Below are 11,588 nucleotides of genomic sequence, written 5' to 3'. Positions count from 1 at the left end.
GTGTGAATGAGACGTTACATGGAGAAATATTTCAGAGACGCACACTTTGTGCCATATTGGCCACTGTGGATGTTGTTACAGACAATTCCCAGCTTATCACTCCTGCGGAGACCTGCACTCGAGGGGTTAATGTCCCATCTGCCCTGCAGGACAAGATTCCATGCAGCTCACGGCTGAGATTTGTTAAAAGCAGTGTAATTGCTGCAGTGTGCAGAAAGCCGCCCAGTGTGACTCCGCCTGGACGCTAAAGAAATTTCATCAAAGGATTCTTTTTTTATAGTTTTTTTTTCATAGTTGTAATATCAAAGTGAAAAAAGCAAACAGTGTGAATAAAGCCCAGCAATTGTGGCCGCTCTGCCTCCCAACTCGTGGGGATGTGGGCGTGGCCAGCACTCACTAGCCCTGCCTGCGCTGGCCTCTGACGTCACCGGAAGTACGGGGCCGTCTTGTTCCGTTGCTGGAGTCTTTCTGTGTGTGAGGCGGGAATCAGGCCTGGTCATTGCGGCGCCGTGATTAGCGGTTAGGAGTTGTTGTCCAGTATGGCTTCATCCAGCAGCCCGTCCGAGCAGAAGAAAGTGGCAGACCTGCGCGTTATCGACCTCAAGACCGAGCTGAAGCGCAGGAGCTTGGATGTGACCGGGGTGAAGAATGTGCTGGTGGCGCGCTTGAAGCAGGTAGGCGCGGTACAGAGGGAGGGTTAATCCGCGGGGAGAGAGGGGTGCAACATCTGCCGGTAATGTGCAGTGTTAGGGCTCAGCGGGGACCGCCATGCTGTTCATATGAGTGCTATCGTGGGGAACCCAGGCCCTGGTACTGGCCCAGTGCCACGTATGGGCCGGTGACTTCTCAGCGGCCCCATGGCCAATGCCACAATGCTTTATGTGCCGGTGACTACTCGGCGGCCCCGTGCCTTATGTGCCGGTGACTACTCGGCGGCCCCGTGCCTTATGTGCCGGTGACTACTCGGCGGCCCCGTGCCTTATGTGCCGGTGACTACTCTGAGGCCCCATGGCTAATGCCACAAGGCCTTATGTGCCGGTGACTACTGGGCAGTCCCATGCCTTATGTGCCGGTGACTACTGGGCGGCCCCATGCCACAATGCCTTATGTGCCGGTGACTACTGGGCAGTCCCATGCCTTATGTGCCGGTGACTACTGGGCGGCCCCATGCCACAATGCCTTATGTGCCGGTGACTACTGGGCAGTCCCATGCCTTATGTGCCGGTGACTACTGGGCGGCCCCATGCCACAATGCCTTATGTGCCGGTGACTACTGGGCGGCCCCATGCCACAATGCCTTATGTGCCGTGACTACTCGGCTGTCCCATGCCTTATGTGCCGGTCACTACTTGGTGGCCCCATGGCTAATGCCACAAGGCCTTATATGCTGGTGGCCTGGTGCCACAATGCCTCATGTATCGGTGACTACTCGGCAGCCCAGTGCCACAATGCCTTATGTATCAGTAACTACTCGGCGGCCCGGTGTCACAATGCCTTATATGCAGGTGTCTACTCGGTGGCCCCAACACATCAGAGTACATCGCCCACAGTTGGACACTTCCCCCTGTTATGCCAGTCACCAGCCATAACTGGTGTTATTACCGACGTCTTTCAGCCATAGCAAAGGATAGTTTGAGCGGAGCAGCCGGCAACTTTACTTTATGGTTCTAATCGGTCATTTCATTAATTTAATCTGTGTATTCATTTTTCCACCCTTATATGCTGCCCGATTTTAAAGGTGTAAAAAGAGAAATGGTTTAAAGTTTTGATATGTGTAATATTTAAAGGGAAGGTGCCATCAATAAAAAAAATTTCCTGTGATTGAAAAAAATGTAAAGAATTAATGTTTACATTTTCTTAAATATTATAATTTGTTTATAGTTTAGTAAAATATGAAAAATAATTTTAAAAGGCTTGGCATTTCCACTTTTAAACACTAGGGGGAGCAGCTAATGAAATTTGACTAATACCTAGTGTACAACTAGCTCACATTACTGCACTGCAGTAATTATGGGCGGAGTCTGCTGACATGGCTGTGAACACAGTGAGAAGCCATTTTGTTGGTGACTGCAAAGTTATACTGATAAGTAGACAGTCACTGAGGATGGCAGGCAGCAAGGATTCTGGGAGATACATGGTGGAGGGAGCAGGGTGACAGCAGCACAGAGTATTTCAGGAGAGCAGTGTGCTGGTGTATGGAGACATGTTCAGTGCGCTGAGCAGCCAGAAATTGTACATAGAGCGCTGTCTTTTATACACATGGATGGGTCAGTCTGCTTGTCTGCTCCACAGAAATCCAGGAAACATTTCTGCGGATTGATGGCCTGTTCTGATCCAGACTTAGCTGCAAAGTCTGGAGGTCATGCTGTCGCCTCTATTACCCCAGACCCGTGTTCAGGTGCTCAGCCAGACCCACCCTAGAATGGGTCCCCTTTCTGAAGATAATACTGCCATACAGATCATACATAATGCTGTCCTATAGTTCCCACATAATACCGTCCTATAGTTCCCACATAATACCATCATATAGTTCCCACATAATACCGCCATATAGATCACACATAATGCCACCATATAGATCACACATAATGCCGCCATATAGATCACACATAATGCCGCCATATAGATCACACATAATGCCGCCATATAGATCACACATAATGCCGCCATATAGATCACACATAATGCCGCCATATAGATCACACATAATGCCGCCATATAGATCACACATAATGCCGCCCTATAGATCACACATAATGCCGCCATATAGATCACACATAATGCCGCCATATAGATCACACATAATGCCGCCATATAGATCACACATAATGCCGCCATATAGATCACACATAATGCCGCCATATAGATCACACATAATGCCGCCATATAGATCACACATAATGCCGCCATATAGATCACACATAATGCCGCCATATAGATCACACATAATGCCGCCATATAGATCACACATAATGCCGCCATATAGATCACACATAATGCCGCCATATAGATCACACATAATGCCGCCATATAGATCACACATAATGCCGCCATATAGATCACACATAATGCCGCCATATAGATCACACATAATGCCGCCATATAGATCACACATAATGCCGCCATATAGATCACACATAATGCCGCCATATAGATCACACATAATGCCGCCATATAGATCACACATAATGCCGCCATATAGATCACACATAATGCCGCCATATAGATCACACATAATGCCGCCATATAGATCACACATAATGCCGCCATATAGATCACACATAATGCCGCCATATAGATCACACATAATGCCGCCATATAGATCACACATAATGCCGCCATATAGATCACACATAATGCCGCCATATAGATCACACATAATGCCGCCATATAGATCACACATAATGCCGCCATATAGATCACACATAATGCCGCCATATAGATCACACATAATGCCGCCATATAGATCACACATAATGCCGCCATATAGATCACACATAATGCCGCCATATAGATCACACATAATGCCGCCATATAGATCACACATAATGCCGCCATATAGATCACACATAACGCCGCCATATAGATCACACATAACGCCGCCATATAGATCACACATAACGCCGCCATATAGATCACACATAACGCCGCCATATAGATCACACATAACGCCGCCATATAGATCACACATAACGCCGCCATATAGATCACACATAACGCCGCCATATAGATCACACATAACGCCGCCATATAGATCACACATAACGCCGCCATATAGATCACACATAACGCCGCCATATAGATCACACATAACGCCGCCATATAGATCACACATAACGCCGCCATATAGATCACACATAACGCCGCCATATAGATCACACATAACGCCGCCATATAGATCACACATAACGCCGCCATATAGATCACACATAACTGGGGGGAGAGGAGTGCATAGGAGAGGATTAGATACATGGCCCAGCAGTCAGTATCACACATAGGAGGATTAAATACACAGCTCAGCAGTCAGTTTCACACCGGATAGTATTAGATACACGGCTCAGCACAGTATCACACAGGGTAGAATTTGATACATGGCTCAGCAGACAACATCACACAGGAGAGGATTAGATACACAGTCAGCACAGTAAGGCTGCTTTCACACTAGCGTCGGTATGGGGCCGTCGCGCTGCGTCGGCCCGACGTACCGACGCATACTGTGAAAAAAATGCCCGACGTGGGCAGCGGAAGCAGTCTTACGACGCTTCCGTTGCCCCATTGCAAGGTCCGGGGAGGAGGGGGCGGACTCGCACAAAAAAAAGTTACATGTTACAACTTTGCAGGATGCGTTTTTTCTCCTAAACGACACATTGCGACGTGCAGCCAAAAACGCTAGTGTGAAAGTAGCCTAACACACATGGGAGGAGATACACTGCTCAGAGTCAGCATCACAAAGGATAGGATTAGATTACCTCTCCCCCGCTGATATTACTTCACTGCTGCTGACACTGCTCCTTTCTCCCTCCTGTGCAGTCCTTTGTCTCCTCCTCCTATAACAGCAGGGAGCTCACAGAACACAGATGCACTTCAAGCTCCAGAAAGATGGCACCGATCTCCTGCCTCTGCTGTGATGTGGACAGCTCGGGTGGCGTGGCCAGATCACAGCAGGGAGCAGCTCAATGCAAACGATAGGGTCGATGCCAACCGCAGTCTCCTATGCCCAGGGCAGCCGTATTTGCAGAGTGTAAGTGTTGTGCGGCTACACTTACACTCCTGCAAAGCAAAATGGCGGCGCCCAGTGGCTGAAAAAAGTTAATTAAAAAAAATGTTAAAGTTAAAAAATATAAATTACAAAACAATCATTTTTAATACAAAAAATAAAATGCGGCACCTTCCCTTTAACCCCTTCACCCCCGGAGCTTTTTTCGTTTTCGGTTTTTGCTCCCCTCCTTCCCAGAGCCATAACTTTTTTATTTTTCCGTCAATATGGCCATGTGAGGGCTTATTTTTTGCGGGACGAGATGTACTTTTGAACGATACCATTGGTTTTACCATGCCGTGTAACAGAAAACGGGAAAAAAATTCCAAGTGTGATGAAATTGCAAAAAAAGTGCAATCTCGCACTTGTTTTTTGTTTGGCTTTTTTGCTAGGTTCACCAAATGCTAAAACTAACCTGCCATTATGATTCTCCAGGTCATTATGAGTTCACAGACACCTAACATGTCTAGGTTATTTTTTATCTAAGTGGTGAAAAAAAAATCCATACTTTGCTAAAAAAAAAAATAAAAAAAATTGCGCGATTTTCCAATACCCGTAGCGTCTCCAATTTTCGTGATCTGGGGTCGGGTGAGGGCTTATTTTTTGCGTGCCAAGCTGGCGTTTTTATTGATGCCATTTTGGTGCAGATACGTTATTTTGATTGCCCGTTATTACATTTTAATGCAATGTCGCGGCGACCAAAAAGTAGGTTGGATTTTTTTTTTATTGTTTTATTTTGATTGGGGCGAAAGGGGGGTGATTTGAACTTTTATATTTTTTTTAATTTTTTTATATTTTTAAACTTTTTTTTTTAAATTTTTGGCATGCTTCAATAGCCTTCATAGGAGGCTAGAAGCATGCACTACACGATCGCCTCTGCTACATAGAGGTGAAGTACAGATCACCTCTATGTAGTAGAAATGGCGGTGTACTTTGAGCGCCGACCACAGGGTGGCGCTCAAAGTAATCGGCCATCAACAACCATAGAGGTCTCAAGGAGACCTCTGGTTATGGCAATGCATCTCTGACCCCCGATCATGTGACGGGGGTCAGCGGTGCGAGCACTTCCGGCCGCGCTGCCGGGAGCGCTAGTTAAATGCCGCTGTGAGCGCTTGACAGCGGCATTTAACTAGTTAATGGGCGCGGGCGGATCGCGATTCCGCTTGCGCTCATTGCGCGCACATGTCAGCTGTACAAAACAGCTGACATGTCGCGGCTTTGAGGTGGGTTCACCGCCGGAGCCCACCTCAAAGCGGGGGATCTGCCAGCTGATTTACTATTCCGTCAGCTGGCAGAAAGGGGTTAAGCATTACGCGGAGCAGCTGCTGTCATTTCACATGAAAACTAAGTGTACTTGAAGCTCACATTATGACTGCAGTGAAAGTGGGCAGGATCTATTCCCGTGTGTGATGTCTCTCCTCCCCTCCTGAGCGTCTGTGCTAAGAAGCGGAAGGATGAAATGTAGGATCGCAGAGCCATTTTGTTGCTGATACTGATATGTGCACAGTGTCACTGAGAACGGACGGCAGGGCCAATTCTAGCTTTTCTGATAACTAACACCCCTCCCTTCAGTGCAATTAAAAACTTGCTGTGAATAAGGCCGGGTTCACATTAGCGTTTGAGTCGTCAGCGTGGTGCTGCGGACTTCTTTCCTTAAGCCCCTCCTACTTCCGCACGTGTCCTGTGTACCTATCTTTAACATTGTGTATACAGGGACAATCGTTATGTGGATGCATGCACTTACAACACATGTTCCTGTGTACCCAAGTTAAAGGGAATCTGTCGCCCCCCAAAATGGAAGATGAGCTAAGCCCACCGGCATCAGGGGCTTATACAGCATTCTGTAATGCTTTAGATAAGCCCCGATGTATCCTGAAAGATGAGAAAAAGAGGTTATATTATACTCACATAGGGGCGGTCCCGCTGAAGTCCGGTCCAATGGGCGTCGCAGTCCGGGACCTCCCATCTTCTTACGATGACGTCGTCTTCTTGTATTCACGCTGCGGCTCTGTAAATAGATGGGGGCTGCTCTTATTGATGATTTTTTTTCCTGTATTTAACATTTATTGTTGAGTCCATGTACACAGCATCAAGCATATTTTTGGTAGTTAGGGGTTGTCCATGATCCATATTATTGGACATGGCCTTTGTGGATTTTCAGAACTGTTTTAAATGTTTTTAAATTGTTGTGTTTGTAGTGTCATGTTTTTTCCATAATAAATTGAGTGTTTAATTTGTTTGGGTGTTCCCTATGTATGTGGGCATTCTTTTTCTTGTGTTTTGCATGCTGCGGCTCCGGCACAGGTGTACTTTATCTGCCCTGTTGAGGACAGAGCAAAGTACTGCAGTGCGCAGGCGCCGGGCCTCTCTGACCTTTCCCAGCACCTGCGCACTGCAGTACTTTGCTCTGCCCTCAACACGGCAGACAAAGTACACCTGCGCCGGAGCCGCTGCGTGAATACAAGAAGACTACGTCATCATAAGAAGATGGGAGGCCCCCGGACCGCGATGCCCATCGGACCGGGGCCGCCCCTGGGTGAGTATAATCAAACCTCTTTCTCATCTTTCAGGATACATAGGGGGCTTATCTACAGCATTACAGAATGCTGTAGATAAGGCCCTGATACTGGTGGGCTTAGCTCACCTTCCATTTTGGGGGTGACAGGTTCCCTTTAAAGATAGGTACACAGGATGCATGTGGAAGTAGACGGGGCTTAAGGAAAGAAGTCCGCAGCACCACACTGAGGACTCAAACGCTAATGTGAACTTAGCCTAAATGCAGTTCTTTCACTTTTCTTGGACTGAGGGGTTGTTCATAGTGATGTAGTGATCATTGTCTGGTAAAAATGACCTGACAACACAAGTCTCCAATTCAATATGACTTCGTTGATATTAAACTTGTAGATCTTTTGTTTCTAAATATGAAAAAGCTCAGAAGGTTAAAGGGAACCTGTCAGCAGGATTGTTAACAGTAACCTGCACACAGTGTCAGGTCGGCGCCATTATACTGATTACAATGATACTTGGGTAATGAATCCGTCTTGTGGTTGTGGTTTAATCTTTATTTGTCGTTTTCAGTTAATGATATGCCCATTCTCTGGGGCCGCTTGTGGGGGGGTCTTCATATGGTGCTCTGATTAGGTATTCATGTGTTAGGCTTCTGACAGGTCACTGATCCCTCACTGTCCTCCCCCCTAGTTTACATAATGAATATTATATTTTGAAAAAAATAAATCGCCTGCATGTCTAGCAAGATGGCGCCTGCGCATTAGCAGCTATCGAATATTTAAAAAAAAAAACATAAAAACTTTAAAGGTGTGGTTCAAAACAAAAATTTTCACTCATAAATGTTTATTTCATGGTATAATGTAACTTTCTTTATTTTTCAGACTAAGACGCACCGGACCATAAGATGCACCCCAAATTTTGGGGTGGAAAATAGCAAAAAAAAAAAAAAAAATGGGGTCCATCTTATTGTCTGAAGGTACCATACCTGAGAGTCGGCAGTGGTAGAGCAGAGTCACAGGAAGCATGGTCCCCTCCTCAGGAAGCCAGCGGCAGAAGTGGGGCAGTGCTGCAGTCCCGGGGTATCCCAGCGATGCTGCAGTGCCGGCGGTGAGGCAGAGCGCGGTGCATGGAGCAGGGTCCCTTCTTCAGGATGCCGACGGCAGAATTGTGGCGATGATGCGGCCCGGTGTCCATGGTGAGCAGAGTGCTTCATTGGTTTCTCGGCTGCCATTTTCCTGAAGCAGAGGGCCACCGAGATCTCAATCCGTGCATGCACTGCCTCCAGCAGCCTATGGCAGCAGGGAAACTAATGATGCACACCGCAGTGCTCACCGCCAACACCGAGCTTCAGTATCGCCACACTTCTGCCTGTTCCCTCAGGAAGGGACGCTGCTACATCACTGCCGCAATCCCCCGGTAAGCCTGCGTTCGGCCTATAAGATGCACCCCCCCATTTTCCTCCCAATCTTTTTGGGAAAATATGGTATATTCTAAATACTTTAAAAAGTTCCTACCATTCAATCACTACACTAACTGCTTTCCTTTTTTTAACACTTTCTTTTTGCCTCGTTTAAGCATCCCAGTGCATGCTTGAGTACTCAAACGAAGAGTCATAAGGGTGCAGAGGCTGCGGTCACTGTCGCAGTTTCTGCCTCCGCCCTGGGCTAGTCCCTGCTCCACTGCGCATACAACGGATGTCCGTTCTGACGTATGCTCTGTAGATTTGTCATTGTGCAATATGCACAGTGACAGTGTTCGCTCACTGGCTCAGATCAGAAGTATCAAGCCAGCAAGGGAGTGCAGAGACCAGTGTCGTTCCTGACGTCTTCTTGCTGCCTTGGAGTGACAGGTCTCTCTATTTGTGTGTTTGTAGGGAGAGACACGTGAATCTAGGGAAGAAGCCACCAGGGATCTGCCTATCCCGACTTGTCTCCCGTGCAGTTCTTTCCCCAATGGCTATCAAACTTCATATATGCCTGAAATCAAACACCATTTTCTGATACATTCTGGCTTTTCTAGGTGTTGCTCAACACAGGCAATGGATTTGACCATGTTATTTTTGGCACACCGCTCCTATTGGTAATGTGCAAAAACAATCTTATTTAAAGGACTGTCTCATCATGATTCCTCATGAAGTCTTCCTGCTTGCTGGGGGCAGTGCTCTACAGGTAGTTGAAACCAGCAGCATGGCTGAGCCTCTGGCCCAGACGGTACACCACTGCAAGCTGAGGTAGCTTTGCTCCTGCAGCATTGGAGAAGCTCAGGCACTGACACTGGCTGGATCCATAATTTCTATGGCCAGTTAAATGGAACAGCAGGTTGTGCATTAAGGTCCATGATGCTGAAGAAAGTGAGCAGTGCATTTGGCCAATCCTATGCATGATGTGTTTGGGCTTGTTGCCTGGCTCCATAGAATTGAACATAAAACCAAACAAGCAGTTACATAATTAAATTAGTTGCTGATTTCCCCTATAATTAGCCTACACTCAATGTGGTTTTGCAGGATCATGTGCAATATTAAAAATACCTGTAAAATTTTCTCTAGCTTTAGTGTCTCCCATTAGCTGGCCCTGGTTGTCCCGGCAGCACTCGTTTCATATATGCAGAGGTCAGTGACCGGCTGCTGTGGTTATGTGAATGAAGTAACCACTGCAGGACTGGCACAGACTACCGATGGGGTGGCCCTTAGACAAAACTGCAGAGGATTTATTGTGTTTTTTGTTGCAGTTTTTTTTTTTTTTTTTAATACGTTTCTTATCCTGGGTAAGTGGAAAATGATCCTTAACACTCTGCCATTTAATATATTAGTGAATCTCAATCTAAAGGTCCCCACCCATTATTCAGCGCTTCATTCAGACTTGGCTTATAGTGTCTGGGTGACATTTGTTGAAACCATAGTCTGCCTATAATACATATTCACATCACTGCTTTCTGCTACACATATGCCTTAGGGCCCCATTCATGTGATATCTGTGCGTGATCTATATATTTTTCATATAGCCTTTGTCTTTACACACTCAACAGACATCTGATTTTTGGATTAAAGGTAATCTCATCAGGCTTTTGTAATGTATTTATGATTCCAGATATGTCACTTACTTGGCATTTGCTGTAGTTTTGTTAAAATCACTTTTATCAGCAGATTAGCACTAGAGGACTAAAGGTACCGTTACACTAAACGACTTACCAACGATCACCACCAGCGATACGACCTGGCCGTGATCGTTGGTAAGTCGTTGTGTGGTTGCTGGGGAGCTGTCACACAGACAGCTCTCTCCAGCGACCAACGATCAGGGGAATGACTTCGGCATCGTTGAAACTGTCTTCAACGATGCCGAAGTCCCCCTGCAGCACCCGGGTAACCAGGGTAAACATCGGGTTACTAAGTGCAGGGCCGCGCTTAGTAACCTGATATTTACCCTGATTACCATTATAAAAGTAAAAAAAAAAAAAACTACATACTCACATTCCAATGTCTGTCACGTCCCCCGCCGTCAGCTTCCCGCACTGACTATGTCAGCGCCGGCCGTAAAGCAGAGCACAGGGGTGACGTCACCGCTGCGCTCTTCTTTACGGCCGGCACTGACAGTCAGTGCGGGAAGCTGACGGCGGGGAACGTGACAGACATCGGAATGTATGTACTGTTTTTTGTTTTTTTTAACTTTTACAATGGTAACCAGGGTAAATATCGGGTTACTAAGCGCGGCCCTGCGCTTAGTATCCCGATGTTTACCCTGGTTACAAGTGAACACATTGCTGGATCGGCGTCACACGTCGATCCAGCGATGACAGTGGGTGATCAGCGACCAAAGAAAGGTCCTGGTCATTCCCTACGACTAACGATCTCCCAGCAGGGGCCTGATCGTTGGTCGCTGTCACACATAGCGGGATCGTTGCTACGTCACAAAAAAGCATGATGTTGCAACGATATCGTTAACGAAATCGTTGTGTGAAGGTACCTTTAACCTGATGTCATGAAGTCCTTCAGATTTCCAAGGTCTGTATAATCCTGCTGCCAGTTGGTGGTGTGCCGGGTTATGCAGGGCTCAGCATTCAGAGAAGTGCAAGATCTGCAGCTTATTAAAACAGTGAATTTATAAACCTGCAGTCCACTAATTTCACATATTTCAGGACTCGAGTCACACCTGTGGCCAGTATTTTAGTGACACATACAGTACCGAGCAAAAGTTTGGACACCTTCTCATTTAAAGATGTTTTCTGTATTTTCATGACTATGAAAATTGTACATTCACACTGAAGGCATCAAAACAATGAATTAACACACGTGGAATTATATACTTAACAAAAAAGTGTGAAACAACTG

At 46.5% G+C, this 11,588-nt stretch overlaps 1 protein-coding gene across 4 annotated transcripts in view; it reads left to right on the top strand.

Annotated features, from left to right (window-relative positions):
- Positions 1-428: 428 nt before the first annotated feature.
- SLTM (SAFB like transcription modulator) overlaps positions 429-11,588 on the top strand; it is a 133,188-nt gene continuing 122,028 nt past the window's right edge. For 2 of the 4 annotated variants that reach the window (XM_077263843.1, XM_077263846.1), the window contains exon 1: positions 429-674. In XM_077263843.1, the coding sequence (XP_077119958.1) occupies positions 540-674 (135 nt within the window). In that variant the 5' untranslated portion in view covers positions 429-539. The remainder of the gene's footprint in view (positions 675-11,588) is intronic. The other 2 variants (XM_077263836.1, XM_077263839.1) reach the window with 1 other exon arrangement.

The sequence above is a fragment of the Ranitomeya variabilis genome, chromosome 5 (assembly GCF_051348905.1).
Source record: "Ranitomeya variabilis isolate aRanVar5 chromosome 5, aRanVar5.hap1, whole genome shotgun sequence".
Classification (NCBI taxonomy): domain Eukaryota; kingdom Metazoa; phylum Chordata; class Amphibia; order Anura; family Dendrobatidae; genus Ranitomeya; species Ranitomeya variabilis.
This window is presented reverse-complemented; position numbering and strand designations above follow the sequence as displayed.